The sequence below is a fragment of the Hetaerina americana genome, unplaced genomic scaffold (assembly GCF_022747635.1).
Source record: "Hetaerina americana unplaced genomic scaffold, ioHetAmer1.1.p SCAF_10, whole genome shotgun sequence".
NCBI classification, from domain to species: Eukaryota; Metazoa; Arthropoda; class Insecta; order Odonata; family Calopterygidae; genus Hetaerina; species Hetaerina americana.
The window spans coordinates 39,445,134-39,467,308 of record NW_027286070.1 but is presented as its reverse complement, the minus strand read 5'-3'; the positions used below and the strand labels follow the sequence as shown (position 1 = coordinate 39,467,308).

General features: G+C 35.7%; 1 protein-coding gene across 1 annotated transcript; it reads left to right on the top strand.

Annotated features, from left to right (window-relative positions):
- The first annotated feature begins 2,374 nt into the window (after positions 1 to 2,374).
- Arp6 (Actin-related protein 6) lies at positions 2,375 to 22,119 on the top strand. The gene is made up of 8 exons (XM_071597467.1): positions 2,375 to 2,510; positions 2,607 to 2,690; positions 2,775 to 2,892; positions 4,840 to 5,032; positions 5,114 to 5,306; positions 6,779 to 6,989; positions 12,812 to 13,089; positions 21,652 to 22,119. The coding sequence occupies exons 2-8, from the start codon at positions 2,614 to 2,616 to the stop codon at positions 21,779 to 21,781; spliced, it is 1,200 nt and encodes a 399-aa protein (XP_071453568.1). The 5' UTR covers positions 2,375 to 2,510; positions 2,607 to 2,613; the 3' UTR covers positions 21,782 to 22,119.
- The last annotated feature ends 56 nt before the right edge of the window (positions 22,120 to 22,175 follow it).

The window sequence follows — 22,175 nt, the reverse complement described above, 5'->3', positions numbered from 1 at the left end:
TCTTTCTCTTCGCTTAAGAGTGCAAAGATTAAGCATATAATTAAGAGAAAAATCATACATTCTTTGTGTTATTACTAAAATTAACGATAAAAATATGTCCAATAAGGCAATAAGAATTGAATTTGAGATTCAAATATCTTTGAATGAATGCAAATACCTTTTACGTATGCAAAGTAGCCAGCGCTCTTGAGATCAATACGGCTCATTATTTTCCTTCTCAAATGATCCAGTACGGCGCCATAATTTTCCTATTGCAAATGCAAGGTGAACGGGCTCGTGGAAGTTTTGATTTCACCTTCGCTAAAACAGACCTCTGAAAAATGCCATCCATGGAGCTTTTCCAAATGATACTGCACAGCGTATGACAGGGCAACGTTATCTACGTTGATTCTGAGTGGCATTCCTATGATAACAACTGTTTTTCGAAGGAAATACTGCATTGCCAACACTCATTCGATATTCCCCTAGTCATTTATAGAATGATGGGCTAAGTAAAGGCTACGGTATTATTGTCGGAATATTGCAATAATAGTTCCATGCATTCGCGCATCAGATTTGTTAACCGTATATTTCCCGCCATATTCAGGAAACTTTTACCCCTTATCATTCGTGAATTTAGTTTTCGTGATAGGAGCTAGGGTTTCATTTGAAATTACTACGCTTTTTCCTAATAACTAAGTATCTCTAAGGAGCGTTCATACATTTTAAATATACTTAATATATCTTCTCCGGGGGGCATGGTCGTCCAGGGGTAGAGAGATGATCTACCGACCGGATGAAAAAAGCCCAGGTTCGATTTCAGGATATGCCTCGGATTTCGGATACCAGATCGTCGGATTCCGGATCTCGGTAACCATAAGCACATGGAAACAAATAGCCCCCTAACTCTTATGCGTGAATTACACACACCATTGGCTTAGTCTTGGGTGAACTCTGTCGACACCGAAAAACCTGGGTTGAAAATTGTGATAATATCTTCGTCAATCGTATCAGACGTCACAACTCAATAGAAACGTGCGGGCTTCCTTAACTATATCATTAGGTTTGAAGGAAAAGTATTATTTTAGTTAATCTAATATGTATATTTGAAACAATGAGTGCCAAATACAAATATTACTTAAATAAATGCATTCTCACGATGTGCAAAAACACTTCAAAAATTCTTTGAGTAAAATTTTTGTTCATGTTCCGATGAATCAAATACGGCGACGAGCTTGAATGAAAGCCCTTAGTCGCGATTAGCTTCATGCAAAATGGACACCAGAACACATACGAGGGCCATTGAAAAGTAAGCACTACAAGTTTTCCTTTAACCTTCGTTTGTATCTGGTAAATTTGTCATCCATTTTACAATACTCTAGCCAATACCAACAATTTCCTTATTTATATAACATTTTTATCGGTGGAGATTCAGGCAAAATTGCCCCATCTGCCACCTCTCCCATAAATAATGATGCAACATCAAAGACAATTACAAACACTCTATGTGAAGGAAAACATTTAGGTTGAAATCGCGCCCGCGAAATTTACGTCTGAGTTGGCAGGCGAGAACTTTACCCCGCAGCCACCGGGGCCGGCAACAATAAGAGTGATAGCAATAAGTGAGAGAACATTACAATAATTGTTGCGGACTGACAGTCAAGGCAAGTCCTGCTTTAAAGGAAAATTCATAATTACGATAGTAAATATAACTTTGACCCTGGGTCTCAGTGGTAGAAATAGAAAACCTAAATAGGTCGAATAAAACTCAGAAATTCATGAGTTTATTATGACACGATTGAATCATTATCACGACTACAAAATCGTGTGACTTATGATTTATTTTCATATTCTACCGAGGAGAAAGCATAGAAAAGTTTTGCAAAATTTCAAAAATTCGAATCACGGAAATGGAAAACCATCATTTATCACATTAATTTGACTGTTAGCCATAAAGAGCCTTTACTTTCATTAAAGCCCGAGTTTGACTGCAATTATTTTTGAAAAGCCTCATACAGTCAAAGAAGAGGTAATTATAATTGTATATATGTATGCATGAAAACGATATTAAATTCATGTATAGTTGCATGTTCATTTAATACTACGAATGACATTATTTTTGTTATTGAAAGCATTCGGCAGTTATTAGATAGAAATTTTTGAAAAAGCTTTGAAATATGTTTGTACATCACCAATATAGGAATAAAATGATTAATATTTACCATTTAATGGAATTGAGTCGCTTGCTTTTCCCAAATGCGTGTATTTCGGCTCAGTGGACAAGAAATTCATAAATAAAACTTCCGCCTCGAGGAATACGCACAGAGTGATTCTACTGTTTGAGTGGTTTGTATGAGAATTATATATGAAATAAGCATTTATTGACAAGTTGTTTAGTTAAGTAAGTTTAGCAGCGGGGGAGTATCATAGTGTCGTTACATACATTGTAAACAACAAAAGTATAATAATTCCGTTCATTGATTTTCTTTGACCCTTGATCGCAGGAAAAATCAGCCCCTCAATAACTAAAAGTCAGTGTAATATTAGCAAGGTTGTGTATGCATTATGTTTAATGCGTTTAATCAAAGTGTATGCCCATGACTTATGCTTAAGTAATTAATTTTTAGTTACTCCATGGGGAAGCCTACCTTAATTCTCGATAATGGTGCGTACACTGCTAAAGTTGGTTTTTCCAATGCGACGGAGCCGAGGTATGTACTCTATGAATGAATATGTTCAGCATGTGAAATAATTGCTTATACGATCACTTATGATTTTTCCGATTCTCATTTTAGAGTTATTCCCAATTGTATCATGAAAGCAAAATCTGAGAGAAGGAGACCATTCATCGGCGACCAAATATCTGAATGCCGAGATGCATCCGGTCTCTTCTATATTTTACCATTTCAAAAGGTTGAGTATATCCGATTTATGAACAATTACATAATGATAATTTCTATTCCCATTCTCGTGGGTAGTAGGACATGTGGCCAATTTTATTTTCAGAGATCCAATTTGATAATTGTAATCTAGCTTTTTATTTACTGACCACTTAACCCCTATATTTTAAAGTATGGTTTTGGAGCTATCCCACGTTAATAATGAAAATTCTGTATCAACAGTTCTTGAAATTAAGTCAACGTATGCCACGAGTTATTCAGCCCACTGAAAACCAATTTAAAAGATCCAATGGTACGTAGTCAATAAGTGGATAGTATAATAAAGTGTCTGGCACAACCTCTCTGAACCCATTACATAGCATCTTTACTTTATTACTGAGCCAGTACTGTTGTGTAAAATTCTCATGATTGGCAGAATTTGCTACCTGGGCCCTTGAAAAACAAAGGGTCGGTCAAATTATTTGGAGATATTGATATATGAGTAGAGAACGAGAGTAAATGATTTAATTCATAGATCAAATAATGATAGTTGCATAATTTTTGTTGTATTTAAACTGAGTGAACTCAGCTTTGTATATTTTTCTGTCAGTTAAAAAAATATCATTGAGTTAAATAACTTGTTTCCAGTTACATGGTAGTTTTATTTTTTTAAATCAACATCAGTTACAATGATGAAATAATTTATCATATACATTTGTCTTAAAAAAAATACACGTATGAATAGAGTTCATTTTTTTCAAAACAGTCAAAGCCATAGTTTTCGGTTATGCGCTCAATACAGTCCCGGGGCTAATTGTTTTGTTTTATTTTATTTCTATTTTCAATGTTTATATGGATACCTTTTTACCCTGATAAAATATTTTTTCTAAATATTTTCTGTTATATTTATGTCTTTCTGGATAAATTCTTTGTTACAAACTGTTGAAGTTATTTTGCTTGAAGGGGGTTCTTTTTCTATGGCCATAATAATATTTCAGTGAAAGTCACTGGGCCACTGACTGCAGTGTCTCGGCTTGATTCCTGGGCTCTATGGGCAAACCTCTGGGCACTCTCAGATGGCTCCCCTACCCTGATGTATGAATTTCACATGCCTAAGACCTTAGTATTATGTGGGCTCTACCCACACCTTTCGAATCAGCCTTCTGGGGTGTTTTGTGATTTGTGTGCGCGCGCGTGTGTGTGTGTGTATATATGTATGTAGGAAAAAAAAAAATATATATATATATATATATAAAATAGATGTGTTCATATATATATATATATAAAATATATATATGTATACATATATAAATGTCTGTTTGTATATATATATATATATATATATATACTATATATATATACATGTATACATATATAAATGTGTGTTTGTATATTTATATATATATGTTTGTTTGTATATATATATATATATGTATACATATATAAATGTGTGTTTGTATATTTATATATATATGTTTGTTTGTATATATATATATATATATATATATATATATAGATAAACCATAAACACAGTAATCAACCCGAAGGTCGGATTGGTAGGTGATGGTAGAGTTCACCCAGTATTATGCCCGATGGCATGTGAAATTCACACATCAGGGTAGGGGCCAGTTCCTTTCCCTGTGCCGGTTATGGTTTCCCAGGAAGATCTGGTACCCGAAAAATCACATAGCTTGGGTGGAGCTGCAAGTTCCCGGAGTGCCTTGCCAGGGAATTGAACCCGGGACCCTCTGGTCAGTAGTCCAATGGTCTACACCCTGGACTACTGCGACCCACATGTATATATTTATATAATATTTGGACGGCACAATAGAACACAAATAAAATACAAACACTTAGAAGGACACTCACATTGTAGATTGTTTAAGCTTTCAGCCATCTCAAGTAAGACTGTAATAAAATATATAAGTATACAAATATATGTATGTTTGTATGTGCATGTTACATGAAGTTTTACTTCTAGGGATATCTCTTGAATTGGGAAGCTGAGAGGAACATCTGGGAATATATATTCAGTAAAGATTGCTGTCCAGTGAACTTCAGTGAATCATGCCTTGTGATTACTGAACCTTACTTTAATTTTGCTTCCATTCAAGAGGCTATGACAGAAATACTGTTTGAGGAATATGAATGTAGCTCACTTCTCAGAATTAATGGTAGTTATTGAATGCTGCTTCTAAAAATATCCTGAAATTGTTTTTTAAAGTTAATAATGACTACATTATTTCTGTATTTAGCTGGTGATTTAGCTGTCTACCGATATTTGAAAGATAATCCAGGGGAAATGTGCTGCCTTTTGGTGGATGTTGGCTATAGTTTTTCCCACATTGTTCCATATATTAAAGGGAAGAAAGTAAAAGCTGGTATAAGAAGAATTGATATTGGTGGTAAAGCACTTACGAACCACCTTAAAGACATAATATCTTACAGGTTAGTATTGTATTAGTGTTGGCAAAATCAAGTTAGTTTGCAGACTTATGAGATGAGAGCAAAAATATCTGGAGAATTTTGTACTAGATGCATAACTTCCTTAATTAGGAAGGCTAAATGAACTAGAAAAACGGGACCTAGCAAAAAGAATACTTTGAGAAAAGATGAAACAAAGGAAAATGGATTGAAATTGGCATGTGGTTCCTAGATGACCCTGTCAAAAAGAAAGAGAGAAGTTTAAACATGTTGCATCTATTGCCACCATATGTAGGTAATTCCATTCCCAATGTAATCGCCTTGCCAAATGGCCCACTAATAATTGACATCATTTAGTGGCACGCAGCAAGCCAGTCTTTTTTGCGACAGGTGTAACATGCTATATTGGTAGCCTAGCGTAAATCAGACATGCGTCATTTACCTGTATGTCCAACATGTGTTTCAACTTGCTAGTATTGATCTCTGGTTTCAGAATGATAGAATCCTCCTTAGTGATATATAATTTGAATGGCTTTGGTCCCTTTTAGATTTACTGTGATAGTGACTAACGCGGCCCCTTTCTCCCGACCCTGGTTGGAGGTCCTAAATTTGAAAAAAGGGTTGAAATTAAGCTGAGTTGTTTTCAATGCCTGATAATTGTTTGGAATTGATGTTCAACTTCTTCATTGTGAGAAATTGTGTATTGATCTAAATATGCTAAGGAAGAACCTTCCAAATTTCAGTGTACAAATTCCACTGACTATCTGTTCTTTAAAGTTCTATTAATACTTAGTTAATTCAGCCAGTCTACAAAATCTTTGATGGACCCTTAATGCTTCTGGCTTCACTTATGATAAGTCCACTTTCTGTGAGCTTGGAGCCTCATGAGCATCAAAGTTGTTGATGTAATAGCTTCAAGCATGACTATGGTAATTATTAAAAGTCTCCATATTTGTGCTAAGTTCTCATGGTTGTTAGACATGGTATTTCGCATGAACCATTGCTTAAATCAAAACTAGGAGGTGCGTATCATCCCCAGTGTTGTTTCAAATTCTTCCTTGCCAACTTGGACACCATCTTCATATCTCTGTAAGGTTGGTAAGTGTTATGAATGTCTATATAACTGTCTATCTCATGGTTGATAAATTACCAGTAACACATTTTTCAATTATGATTCCTTTCGAATCATCATTATCAAATTACGCTACTGGTAAGTTGAGTGTTTGAGAGATGATGGAATAGTATATCATTAGCATTTAGTTATTTTTTCATTGCGCCTAAATTAATGCCAAACAACAAAAGATAATGGAACAAAACTGAGTGCCAACCATGAAAGACACTTCAGGTGTAACTTAATTTTCTGACTGGTATTTAGCATCAATTCATAACTGTTAGTAACATAATCTAGTTCAAACTGCCTAATAACTTGTGATGATTATCATAAGGTAATTATTGTATTCATTAATTATGGTATCGTTCATATTTTCTCTTACCAGGCATTTAAATGTAATGGAAGAAACTTATGTAATGAATCAAGTAAAAGAAGATGCTTGTTTTATTTCTCAAGATTTCAATAGAGATATGAATGAAGCCAGAGGTCTCCTTGGAAAAAATTCCATTGTTAGAGATTACATATTACCTGATTATACCACAATACGGAGAGGCTATTTACGTCAACCAGAAGAGGCCAAAGAGGAGTCCATACAGGTGAGTAGTATATATACTTGCGGTGGTAGCTGGTAGGTTTCACCATGGGGACAGCTGAACCAAGCTAAATTATTATATTTAATCACAGTAAAATGTATCATGGAAAAGGTCATAAGATAAATGTTAGGTTGCAAGAAGTCACACAACAGGGGGACTACCCATTGCATGTTGCGTGCCTTACAACCTGAGCTGCATGACAGCTAAACAGCTTTTAGTAATTTTTTTTACTTTTTTAAATGTAGTGCCTACTGTTATGGTAATGCACCTAAAGTAGATTTATTCTGTAAGCAACAGATACCTAGACCAAGAAAAACTCCCTATATCTTCAATTCTTCATATCTGTCACTCAGATTTTGGTTAACAATCCATGCAGAGTTGTTTTCATATCTATTCTGGAATGGCCAAAGGAGGTGGATGAAAGATATCATTGTGCATGGCTATCATTCTAAGGTGTTGCTTTAAGAAGGAAACCTGAAGAGTCTGAAAACATTTGATATCATATAAGAGTTAATTAAAAGTCCTAAATCTGTCACCCATTTCATTATGGGTCCTTATTGATGTTAGTGTTCCTTATTGTTGGCTTGTATCTTTAGAATAGAAAAAACAATGCCATCTAAAATACTGTAAATATTTCAAAATTAAGCATGAATTTGTTATGAATATATAAACAATCATAAAAAATCATTAGTTTAGATTATGGATGCAAAAAATTTCCTTGATAATTGAATGTATGTATGAATTTAAATTTAATGTATGTCACCTCATGGTTAAGTGCCAGCTGATAACAATTTATATTCATATTAATATTGGGGTGCTATTGGTGTAACAGAAATGGTTATTTCAAAGATTCCTCCTACCAAAGTTAAATAAATGTTAATAGAATAGCAAACTCAGGAACAGTGTATGAAAGATTGAAATGAAATTATTGACTTCTTAATTCCACACACTTTATTAAACAATACAACCCAGGTTTCGATGTTGAACATCATCACCAGGTGGTCCTCATAGAAGCAAACTTGGTGTATATATACCTTCTGAGCAAGGAATTCCGTGAAGTACATTGCATTTTGTGGAGTGTATGAATTAAATTGCTTGGAATGTAACACGAAATATATTGGGCAAACGAGATGAAAACTTAAAGAAAGGATAAAAGAACACCAAACGTGTAAAGAATAAGAATATGACATCCCTCTTTGTGAAGCACCTCATGAAGAATGACCGCAAAAGTGACTTTTTGACTAAAATTCTTTGCTTTGAAAAGAAAGGCCAAAGGCTTGATACATTGGAGCAGTTGGAAATTTTGAAATGCATCTGTTTCGAGGATGAACTTGACAACAAAATTTTGTATCCCGCCTACTCCCCATTCCTAGACCTACCACTCTTCCAAGTCAATAATTAACACTGAAAGATGTAATTCTCTTTTCCTCCCAGCTACATTTTGTACTTTTTACCCCTCCACTCTTACCCTCCTTCTCTAACCAACCCCCTCCCCCCAGCTCAGATGATATATATACCAAGTTTACTTCTATGAGGACCATCTGATGATGTCATTCAACTTCGAAACCCAGGTCGTGCTTTTAAATAATGTAATAATGCAATTCCACACACAATAAGTGTGTGGAATAACTAAGTCTATAATTTCATTTCATTATGTTTTGCAAATTCCGTAAAGTTACGCTGCCGGAGACAACAAATTATTAGAATGTTCATTTTGTCTGTAGGAATTGCTTTTCATCAAAGCTTACTTTCGAATGTGAAACTATTTTCTACGGATGGTTAAAAATAACTAAGTATTTGGTTACCATTCTAATTGATTGATAATGGAAAGACAATTTTATTATTGAATTGACTATACCTCTAAAATTAAAGAAATAGCAATTTAAATAAGTTGGCTGAAGAGATTTCTGTTACCCACATCTTTTAGTCAAACAATGTTCTGTAATATTATGAATGAATTACCATTAGCCACCTCATTTGGTTAAGCAAAATCGATACTTTTGCATAACCATACTATATACTCGATGAAACAAAATCATTGTGCTAGAAAGGATGAATACATATTTAATAGAAAAGCCTTTGAGATGTTATGTTTACATGACAAATATATTTAAATGTAATAATATGTAAACAGTTACTTGGAAACAAAAGACAATACCTGCAACTGAAAAATCGCTCATCTATCAAGAAAACAACTGTCTATTGGTTCATACAAAGGTTCTCACATGGGGCAAACTCACAGAAATAATGTAGCAGGTAGTGAAACACCTTATCTAACACGATAGACTTGAGAAATCCAGTGTAACACAGCAAATGATCAATAGACACTGCGTCACACTGTACAACTTAAAATTTCTCAAACAAACAGTCATGTGGTCCAGGTCTCCCTGGAACTAAATGTACTGTGGATGATGTTAAATTTGTCCTTCTAGATGGCCACCTTGGTTATCTCTCAACCTGTGGGTGCGATGATGGTACAATATTTTAAAATTGTGTCGTATGAATTTAGGGGAACAATGGCCATGGTGCCAGCCATGAGGCCTGTGAGCCATATCTGGTGTCGCATGACTTTCAATCATGCTGGCAAACTGTGTGTTGGCTCAGCTATACTCATGGCCAATCTTGAACAATTTCAAAAACATCTTTATAGAAAAAAATACTTTTCACAGAAGTATTCATCATATTGCTTTGAAAAATGATGCACAAAAAGCAAATTTTTGGTGGATAATTGCATTAACGATAAGGCATGAGTGAGATGATAGCATTTTGATTTTTCAGTGTCTCATCATTATTATGATGCCCTTGGGTGAATTGAAGAATATATGAGGGTGGTCCCAGAAGTACCGACCCAACCAAGAAAACACAAAATTTTGGAAAAAATGTATTTATTTTTCAACATAATCTCCATTCAGCTCTATTCACTTTTCCCAGTGATGTTCAATTCGTTCGATACCCTTTTTATAATAAGAACTGTCTTGCTCCTCAAAATAGCCATTAACTGCCGACATCACTTCTTCACAGTTTGAAAATCTTTGATTACCGAGCCATTTTTTCAGTTTGCGGACAGAAAATAATTGGAGGGAGTTAAATCTGGCAAATAAGGTGTATGAGGTTGCAATTCAAACTTTAATTCATGAATTTTGGCCATTGCAGTATCGAATTTATGAGCTGGTGCACTGTCTTGAAACATCACTTGTCTTCTTTGCCAAATGTAGCCCCTTTTGCTTGATTTCTATGCTCAAACGCTGCAATAAGTGCGCAAAATATTCGCCGATGATAGTTTTTCCTTTTTTAAAATGGTCAATGAAAATTATCTCACGTGCATCCCAAAAAACCGACTCCATGACCTTGCCTGCAGATGAAACGGTCTTTGCCTTCTTTGGATCCGGTTCTCTTTTTTGAATCCATTGTTTTGATTGCTCTTTTGTCTCAGATGTGAAGTAATAGACCCATGGTTATGAAATGGCGCAAAAATTCTGCTTTGTTGCTATGAAACTTTGCTATACACTCAATTGAAGTACCCTCACAACCTTAGTTTTACTCCAGTGTGAGCAAACGCCGCACCCATCTTGCACACAGTTTTTTCATGCCCAAAGTTTCAGTTAATATGCGATGCACAGAACTTTTTGAAATTCCTACTATGTCTGCTAGCTCACACACTTTCAGTCAACGATTATCTAGTATCACTTTGAGGATTTTCTTCATTGATTTTGGAATCATCAACTCATTTGGTTGACCAATGCGATACTCGTCTTGACAGCTCGTATGACCTCGTTTAAACTCTGCTACCCAATGTTTTACTGTTGTGCAAGATGGAGCAGACTCACCCCGAGTAGAATCCAGTTCAGCTCTAAATATTGGTTGGGCTGAAGCCTTTCAAATAAAAGTATTGTATCACATAACGATGACCAATTTTCTCCATTTTCACTAATTCACTGAAATCGTTCACTATTCATGACTGCCAAACAAATGCTAAACAATGTGGCATCTTTAAACTTGGAACTTATTCTTTATAGATAGTGTACTTTCTAATACAGTGATATTTATCAAACAACTACCGCCATCTCTAGATCAGGCCGGGTACTTCTGGTGTCATCCTCGAATACTGAAAAATTTGCATTAGTGCTATGACATAATTTTATTTGAAATTGATGAGTAAGCTGTAAGCAAGAATTGATATTCCACCCAGGTGAATAGCAGATTAGTATTCCCTTTTTCTGCTGCTGTATATATTATGCAATTTTCAGCAAACATTTTTTCTGTTATGTTTGGAGCCTAAATGTGGACATTGAGCCCAGTTTCTGGTAGAGAACCAAGTTTCAAGCAGAAAGCTGGTGTTCTGAATAATTTGATCAATGATGCTTCCACTGTTATAATTTTTGTAAAAGAGGGCCGTAGAGGGAAAAATGGGGGCAAGGGAAGACCAGAGGTAGCATGTCTGCTTATGAAGCCGGAGGTTGCTGGTTTGATGCCCATGACCTGTGAAAATTTTTCTGCTTGCAAAAATTTTTTTGGTTTTTTTAGAACAAGACAAGCACACATTAACAGAAAGAACACAATAATGGCATTTTGGAAAGAGATAATGAGAAGTACAGCAAGCTAATTGACTCCTAGTAAAAAGCTACCTTAAACCCATGGCGAAAGGCAGCAGTTCCACCATTAGGCACTGGTGGTGCAGACTGATTGGGTCGGCCCAGTATCAGCAACCACGCCTGCGGGTGAGAGTTAAGTTCAGGATTTCAGCCTCAGTACTGTGATGTGGAAGGCTACGGGAAACCACTACATCATTATTCACAGAATATGCAGCCTTGCCTTGCATTTTAATGAGAGTATAATGTAGCAGCTGCAGTAAACCAATCCTAGAGTTGAAATACCAATGATGATGAATGATAAATGGTGGCATAAAATTAAGGATGTCATTAATTTGAATTTATTTAACTTGTTCATGAACTTATAATGCTTTTATTTCTATTTTGCCTATTATTAATTTTTTATGAGCTTTGTCATTTTTTACTCTAAATTGCTCATCTTCTGAATGTGTGTAAGGAAACTGATAACTGTATCTGTAGTTATTGCTTCCCTTGGAATGCATATGTTATGTAATTAACTGAAGCAATATTTGCTTTTAATTGTACATCAGATGAAAATATTATTGGCATGGCTTATACATTAGATTTTTTATTTTATTATAAAAGATAGGCAATACTTTGATGATTTGAATGTTTCTTGTGAATGAAAACTGTACCTATGCCATTGAATAGCTTCTCTACTTTGGGGTATTTAGGCACGAAAATGTTTCATTGTATTCTTTTGTATTAAATTTAAATGTAAACAGCCATGATTATTTTTTCGCTCAGTAAGTTGCATAATATTGTGAAATTTGCCATTGCCCATGAAGTGGTGAGGCACTCAACAGTGGAACTGTAAGCCATTAGCCCAAGGATAACAACAAAGTCAGCCATTGAAATGTTGATAGTTGATTACTTTCGAAGACTTCACTTCTTCACTATGTTCTGTCGGCCTCTTTGTTACATTTTATCGCTCTATTGATTACCAACAGGTGCTCATTGATAAAGTCATGAAAAGTAGTGTTGAAGGTATGATAATTAGATATATTTTGGTCAACAACATAGTAAAAAGTGACTGTTATTATGGGTGAAAAATGTGTTAATGGATTGGTTTGGGAAGAGGTCATCATGGTGTCACTATGTGGTCAAGTGTATTTGTTCTAGAAAAACTGTCGTTTTAGTCAGGAGCTCTCCTGTTATTGTTTCATTTGAGCTCTTAGTAATATCGTAACTCTAAGTTATCTTATTTTCTTTCAGCAACAAAGTCTGCGGTTGAACAATGAAAGATTTGCTGTACCGGAGACATTATTTCGTCCATCTGACATTGGTGTGAATCAAATGGGTCTGGTTGAAGCAGCTGTTCATAGCATATTTCACACATCAGCTATACCTCAGGAGTCACAGCCACATTTTACGAAAAATGTCCTACTTGTTGGAGGTTCTACTTTATTCCCTGGTTTTCATTCCCGCTTTGAGATGGAGTTTCGCTCCATGGTTCCATCTGAGCAGGATGTTCGAGTTGTGTTACCTAAAGAGTAAGTAATGCTTCTTAATTGAACAAGTTGTGTTCTGTCATTAATTTCAATGAAAAAAGTTGAGTAGATTTAGCATTAGATGCATTGTTACGGAATGAGGAAAGTTTTATGATCTTCAGTTATTGATATGTTGAGAATGTTGAGATGACAGTATTTTTGCTGGCAAAAAATAGATTTAGCTAGGTTACAACTTTGACAAAACTCATTAAAGGGGAGGATGGTAGAATTCATGAAAAGAAATATTTTGTGAAATAAATAAATGCAAAGTTCAATTTTTGCGTTATGATTAATGGCTTTTATTTTCAGGAAAAAATTCAATTTTGTTTCAAAGTTTGCTCATTTCATTCAAATAAAATAAAAGTGATAATTTATTTTATTTTGATGTTGATTTTCAATTTGCCTCTGAATAATCACTGATATAAGCAAACCTATCAAAATTAATCCATACATCATCTACATAGTACCCTGTAAGCCGCTGCAAGGGTGTGTGGGTCACCACCCATAATTAAGAATAAAACCGATTGTATCACCGAAAGTTTCATCATTCTTTTCAGCTCCTACTGAATGATAATCCTGTTCTCTCTTTGTACAATATGATGACAATGGCAACCATTTCCAAGGAAAAAATCAATAGTAACCGCAAATGAGCTCACTCAAAGATAAGCACGAACAAAATGAAATTAAATTAAATGGATTTTGTATTATAAATTAGTCTATGGTATGTTAATTATTCTCCTAAAACCCAAAACAATATTCGATAATTTCTTCTGTTTCTTTTGATAATTAAGAGGCCTGAGATTTTATCTCCAATCTGACATGGCATCCCTAGCTATTAATCAGGTTTCACCTTACCTATCACCCTGATATTGAGCGGTGGTTGCTTTCGCAGCATCTAGTAAACTGTGCAAATTTTCATCAGAGGAGTTGTCTTCAGCATTTATGTACCTAGTTGTCAATCTACTTCAAAAGGCCCTATCCAGTTTGGTTCCAAGCCTCTGCTGTGCCTATTGTTCTAATTGCTGGTTGTGAGGGTGTGCTGCAATTATTTTCCCACAAATTGGAAAACTAAGTTCTCTTCATATGTACTTCCACTCTGATTCAAAGTATTCCCACTTGACAAAGCCCTGAACCTTGTGCTGCTTATGAGCAGGATGTTATCCTCCATGCACTTTTCAAGCACCCTCCTTTAGTGCTTTTACTTTACCCCTGAAGACTCACTCATGCTGCCAATCAAACACGAAATGCTGCCTTGCAGTGTCATCATGTCATTTGTGTCCCGGACACTCATTTGCAAATCTCTTTAAACCTGGGGGCTCCTTAGTTTGCCTGTGGGGGCACCCATATTTTTTTCTTTACATACCACATGTTGTTCCCAACTTCCTCTGCTCATGCTTCATAAGGAATCGTGCCTCCTGGATTTCCTCTTGTACATCCTCCTTGTGCAGAAGATAGATTGATTCCTTGGTGATACTATGCTTTGCGATGCTCTCATCAATTAGTTTTCCCTTGAATTGGTATCTTTTGCCCTCCTCTTAGCTTTGCCCCTGCTTAAGAGTACATTGAAACACTTCCCCTACCTTGCATTGTGTTCTGTTTTTGTGCTCTTTGGGGAGTTTCTCTTTAAGAAGCATCCCTGTCAAATGTACTGCGGAGACTTATCCCTTCCATTAACCCAAGCCCTCTTGCTCCTTCTGATCTCAATTCCTAACTTAACACTCTTCTACCTTTAGTCAACCGGCATATCCACTTGTTTAATTTCCTCCGGCTGAACCTTAATATCTATCAATATCTCTGTAAATTATAAAGTGTCAATCAATCAGTCTGGTTTTTCCATTGATTGACATTGCCATTGATTTTTGACAAGATATCAATCACTTTTTGAATGTTCAAGTATTGTGGTTAATCGTCTTTGATGAAAGTCTCTTCTGCTCTTTATCCTATGAATCCTGCTCAAGTTGAATTTTAATGATAGCCTAGGATGCTCACATTGGCAGTGATCTACCCCTGAGCTTTCTTGAGTTGTGCAATATTTATATTTTTTATTAATACCCTCATCATAATTGTGTATTCACAATACTTGAAATGTATTGGTAAAAACTTTTTATCTGAGCTCTGTCATGGCCACTAATTAATGCAGTAAAACAATTATGAATGTCTCCTACTTTCTACCTAGCAGCTTTTCTTTCTAAGCACTTCCTAGGTAGTTCTGAGAGAAGGGGTTATCAGTAGAGGTAAAAAAATATTACAGCTGACTGCCTACACAAAGATCAGATTGGGCTTAGAACGGAGCATGATTAGAAAGAACAGGTGATGCCATAATAGTGATGAATACATTCGTAGAAAGATGTATTGATTTTCAATTCAGAATGTTGTTGTGTGCTTCAGAACAGAAGGTTTTCAACTGTGTATGGTGGGCAAAGTCATGAAAGTATTGTAAAATATGGGATTATACTGGATGTATAGGTGACTTAATTGAAATTTGTTGGCTCCGGTGCAACTCTATCATATTTACTTAACATATTGAAATGAAATTATTGACTTTGTAATTTCAGACACTTTATTTAGAACACGACCCAGGTTTAAATGTTGAGCATCATCAACAGACGATGATGGTGGAGATGAATCAAAAGGCATAGGTCAGAATAAAAGGAAAATCAGGGATTGGTAGTGTGGCAGGATTGCCTGTTATTACTGGCATTTTTCATAATACATACAGGGGAAATGTTGAGGGTAGCATGAGAGGGGCTTGAGTTGGGAATGAAAGTAGGCAGCAAGTTTATATAGTCAGTTAGATAGGCAGAAGTGATTCAGACAACCAAAGGATTGTATTTATTTTTTAGTGCTTTACGGTATCAATGTGAGAGGTATGGAATGAGGATTAACCACAAGAAAACATAAGTAATGAGATTCTTGGGAGGAAGGAAAACTACGTTAAGCACCAAAGGAGGAGGGAAAAAACTAGAGCTAGTGAAGCAGTTAATTTATATGGGCAGCATTTTAGAAGAAATGGGACATAGTAGGTGACACATTAGAAGGGAAATGTCATTAGCAAAAGAGGCATTGGCACGTAGATGAGAACTGATGATAGGCATGCTGACCAAAGATGTGGAGAAAAGATGAGTGAAAACTTAAATATGGAGCCAAGTGTTTTACGGATGTGAGACTTGGTCTTTGAGGCTGGAAGATGGGAGTAGCTTTTAGGGTTTTCAAATGTGGATGTGTTAAAGAATGAAGGAAATAAGCTGGACAGAGAGGAAGACAAATGCTGGGGTTTAGATGTGGTGGTCAAAGAGAGGAAGTTATTGGGAAAAATGCAAAAAAGAAAAGTTGAAAGGAAAAGTATGTTGAAGGCAATGAAAGAGGGGAGAATGTTGGGCAAGTGGAATAGAGGAATAATGAAGGGAATTTGATTTATAGACAGCATAAAGGCAGGCAGATGTCATGCACACACAAGAAGATGGAATCCAAGGCTATACTTGTCACCTCAGTAAAAGGATATTTTTTCTTCAAATATTATTCAACTGCAATGCCAGAAACTAGCAGAGTGAGCAACCAGTTAATTACCTAGTGTATGTCGTTCTATCATAACTATAGAAGTAAAAGTAGAAACAATATCTTTTGTATACCTGTAGACAGGTCAATCTAGTTATCTTGTTTATTTTGAAAGTACCTAGTGTTTATTTAGTGAGAGAGGTTGCTGGCCACTAGTCCATTAATGTGTAAAACTTTGAGCTCTAGGCTTGGGAGAAGGGATTTTTAAAAATTTAAAGCCAATCCATAAAAGGTGTAAATTGCAGGAAAGTGTAAAAGTAAGTGAAAACAAATGTACATAGTTGGAAGGAAAACAAATGGCTTGTAATGTGATAGAAAAGAATGCCCTTGCGATTTCTGTTTAATGATGCAGTTACCTTTTGAATCCAGGTCCTTGTATTATAATGGATTGAAATAAAAATCTTTTGAATCTCTACACATGGTGTAAGAATGTGTTCCGTTCCAGTAATCAGCTTTATAAGTCTATTCTGATCTCCTCCACTGTTGGATTTACTGCTGATAATTCTCAATGCATTATAATTATGTACTTTGACTTTATCCATCTGAAAAGACTAGTGAAAACTTTGATATGGAGCATGTTTCTGAACGGCTAGGAAACCTGGTCAAGGAAGAAAAATGTAGGGAAAGGAAAACAAAATAAGGAATGCAAAGCATAAAAAAATAATTTGTAAAGAAAGTAAAATGAGAGAGGATTTTTAGAGAAATCCAATGGAGGCAGGAAAGGTGAATGTAGAGGGTTTTAATTGCCGATAGAATGTTGAAGGCTGTGATAGAGGGGAGGAAGGTGCAGTTGAAGTAGGGAGAGGAAAAGGATGGGCCTGTTAGATGGAATGAAAGAAGATAAAAAGCTTGCGGAATTAAAGGAGGGCTTATTGTAATGTGGGGCATCAGGTTTAGTCTTGTGAGGAAAAGCTAAGAAATTTAAGCTTGCTCAGTCTTCAATTGTTCCCGGCTCAAATTTGTGGAAGTTCATATTCATTAAATGAAGAACACAATGTATCTCAATAGTTTCAGCCTCAACTTTGTGGAAGTTCATTTTAATAAATGAAAAAGAAAAACTTTGTTCCAATCCACCACCACCCTAAAGTGGTGGATTGGAACAAAGTTTTTCTTTTTCATTTATAACACAATGTATGTTTCCACTGTTCTTTATTTATGTGCAAGTGGTTTCAACGCTTAGGCATCATCATCAGGTTCTGTGTATTTGTTCAGTGTTCAGTCTATTTGTCTGAAATCTATTTCAAATTGACTACCTAATAATAATAAAATGGTTGATATTGATACCTAGATGTCATTATGTGACACCTCTTGCATAACGCCTTCTTAGAACTGAGTCTATTATAATAACCTTTTGGGATCTTAAGAGAGAAGATTACCATATATGAGGGTAGTTTGAAAGGTTCTCAGAATCACCAGCAGATATCAGCGCTAGTGCCACGAGTTTCCCACGTAGTAATAGGTAATCCTTTATGAGTAAACACATAATGCATCAGTGCTCTGGTAAGAGATCTATGGTGTAGACGCCTCTCTGTTCTTGTTCCCATGTAGTGATTTGTGAAGATGGAAAAAATTGAGATTCGAGCAGTGGTTAAATGCTTTGTGAAGAAAGTAATGAAAGCAAAGGAAATTCATGCTGACTTTCAGAACAATGTTCTCCTTCATATTCAACTGTTGCCAAGTGGAATAATGAATTAAAGTTTGGTTGGGACAACTTAGATTATGATCCACATAGGGGTGGGCCAAAATGTGCCACTACCCTGGAAAATATTGCAAAAGTGTATAAAATAGTGGATCGCTGACTGAAAGTGCAAAAAATTGCTGAAGCTGTAGGGGTGTCAACTAAACGGACTTGTCACATTTGAACAGTGGCATAGGCTATGAGAAAATTATGTGCTAGATGGGTGCCACAACTCTGGAAGCAGGATCACTAACACAGAATGGAAATTTCTGGACAATGTTTGACTTGTTTTCAGAACAACTAACATGAGTTTCTGGGCTGGTTTGTGACCACAGGTGAAATTTAGGTCCAGTACTAGTCCCAGAGACAAAACAGCGGAAAAATGGTGAGTCAACATGACCAAAGAAAGCAAAGGCAATACAGTCGGTCAGAAAGGTGATGGCTTCAGTTTTCATGGGATGCAAAAGGGTTCTGCTGATAGATTACCTGCCTACTGATCAAACAATTACTGGACACTACTACACTAACCTCCTGGACCGACTACAGCAAAAGATACATGAAAAAAGGCCAGGTGTGGCAAAGAAGAAAGTCATCTTCCATCAAGACAATGCAATGCATTAATGCCAAGGCAACAACACATTAGCGTTGTTGCCTTGGCATAAATACATGAACTATGGTATGAATTGTTGGCACATCCATCTTATTCATCTGATTTGGCTCCATCAGATTTCTATCTCTTCCCCAAGCTCAAACTTTTCCTTGGTGGGCGGACATTCTCTTCAAACAATGAACCAACAGCCAAAGTAAATGGGTATTTTCCACGCCTGAAGGAATCTAATTTACAAGATGGATCAAGGCTTTGGAATATTGTTGGACCAAATCCATGAATGTACAGGGATACTACATTGAAAAATAAAAAAGGTTTCCCTGAGGTGAGTCATTTATTTCTATTCTGTTCTGAGAACTTTTCAAATTACCCTTGTAGTATTGCAATGAAACTTGAATTCATGACGTACACTTAAGAACATGGAAACAAAGCAGCTGAGAGGTGCTTTGGTCCAAAATGTTGATATAAGTGTAGCTGCTAATTTTTTAATGCAAAAATTCGTTTTTCATTGTATTAAGAGTGAATATGAGAATACTTTAATCGTTTCTGTATAATTTAAGGTTTTAAAGTAATTTTAATTCGGAAAGCCTCAGTGCATCTGAGGCGAAGGTGCATCAGGTGAAGGTGGGCTGGGAAATAATTGTGTATATGAAATTCTACAATATGTTTGATGTTTGGTTTTCCTAAATTGCATACTATCAAGAAGTTCCTGGAGTTATCAAGGAAGTTTGTCAAATTTCCAAGTCTCTCTTATTACATATTTGAATAGGAATTAGTTGAGATAAATACATGAAACATTGCCCAAAGCAAATTCCAGAAATCATATATTTACAAACCATCCTGATGTGCGGGAAGCACTAACTCTTAGATCTCTTGTCTAAAATATTGTGAGATAATCTTTCATGTTTTGTCTATGTCTAGTACAATAATATCTTTTTGGACTGCTGTGTCAATCATTCAGGTTTTCAGGTAATGAAGTTACCAATTTAGTCAAAAATTCATAAGTTAAAAATTTTTTCAATGTTATATAATTGATGGTTTCCGACATAACTTTATGGAATTGATTCATATTGGAGATGAAAACATAGTAACTTTGTGATTAGACAGAAAATTTATTATGATACGACCCGGGTTTACTGCACTCAGGAAGGGGGGGGGGGGAGGAAGGGAGTGAGCGATGAAATGTTGGAGGGAACGGTAGAAAACAGGAAGCCCCATGTGGGGAGCACTCCTCTTATTGGCAGAGGGAAGTGGATGAGTTTTCAACTGTTCACAGACATAAATACAAAGCCGTTTACATATCCCAGAGGTCAAGGAAGAGTGTTGGGGAAGTAGAGGGGTTTTTTCCCTCATTAGCACAGGTAAAGGTAGTGGTAGGGTTAGTAGGGGGGAGTGGGAGGTGTACAAGAGGTCATTGAAAATATTCTCTTTGAAGCGTACTTTTTTTAAAATTTCAAGCGGCTCTAAAGCATATAGTCTAAGTCCTTTCCTTTCCACATGTAAGATTTCAAATTCAAAGTTACTGTGGTTATTTTCCAATATATGTTTTGCAAAATGTGAGGTTGACTCTTTGCTCTTCATGTGGGCTAGGTGCTCCTTCACCTGTTCTTGAAATTTTCAGCCTGCTTGTCCAACATACACTGCGTCAAACTCACATCTTTACTAATGCACTCCACTTATTTCACTTTTTAAAATTTTGTCTTTTGTGTGTGAAAGTAGGTTTCTGAGGTTCAATTTATTATAATAGGCTATTTTGAACTTATCTTTCGGCAGTTTTTTGCAAATTCTCATAGTATCATTCTATCCAGACAAACAATTCTATGCCATTTGGTAATAAAGTCTTGTCGAGGTAGGGATTTATGCATGTCTCTTACTGCCAGTTCATTTAGTTATTTAAAATACAATTTATTAATGAGCTGCTCATCATATCCATTGTTTCTAGCTATGGTTTTTTTGTGGCTGATTCTTTTTTGGAATTGGTTTGTTGTTCACCAACCTGTGAATCATGGAGTGAAAATCTGATAACTTTTGGGAAAAACAATGCCTTGAGGTAGAAAATAAAATAAAAAGTTAGTTATACTGACCAAGTGAATCACTTGGTCAGTATAAGAATTTTTTCGAAAGATGGAGAACTCTAGGTGGTTGTTCATGTTTGAAATATTAAAATCAAGGAAGTCGAGATTATTGTTATCTCTTATTTCACTTTCTATTGCTTGTTATCGTCTATTTTATTTTCTATTGTATAGTTAAATTTCTGTATCCACATGGGGATTAGCTGCACCCAAATCATTTAGCAAGCTCTGGGCTCTTGGATTTTATTAACCATGGATGCCAGTACCTTTCAGGAATGTAATTCCTGTTACTGGTGAAGTGTTGCTATTTTTTGATCATGAAAGTCTCTGGTTTTTAGTACATTTGTTGCTTCTTTGGCAAAGTAATTTTCACATCTTATATGCCATTGTGCAAGGGCAAAAGTACGCGAGTGGGTTTTATTAATTAGTAAAATTTACCCATTCATTTTGTTAAGGATCAGGAACATTCCAATGCTGACAAGATTAACTTGCTGAAAGAAGTGCCTATAAATCTGTGATTAAAAAATAGGTCATTATAAAATGCTATCCAAAATTTAGGAAGTTTTGTATGAAAATGCGTGTCTGGCTGTTAATGCACGCTATTTTCTTTTTACATTGGAAAATAAACTTTGTTGCATTCTCTTTCTTTAAAGCCCTATAACTTATGCCTGGAGTGGGGGAGCACTGCTGGCACAGGACCCAAAGTTTCATTCCATGGTTGTTACCAGGGAGGATTTTGAAGAAGAAGGCCACCAATTGTGCTACGATAGGTTTGATGTGTAACATGTGGTTTCCAAGGTTGTAAAAATTAAATTTGGATATTCATCTATTTGTGTTCTGACTAAGTGAAATGCCTGTGATATAGTCCCTCCTACTGTGTGTGCTCAAGAGAGACATTTTAATAAATAGCTGTGGCAAGTAATCTCCAATTATTTATGAATAAAAGTTTTTTCCCTGGAATGCACTGAAAATGTTTTCAACACCCATTTTGAATTAATATAACATCAAGTCAGTTAGCTGATTACTTCTAACCATTGGATTATTTTAATTCTATTTATATTTTGAATTATGAAGGGTAAAATCCTTTAAGGTTTGCCAAATAGTTTTATGAAATCAGTTTTTTTTGGAGTCTCGATGTAATATTTCATTCTTAGCAGAAAGTGATGTTACACCTTTA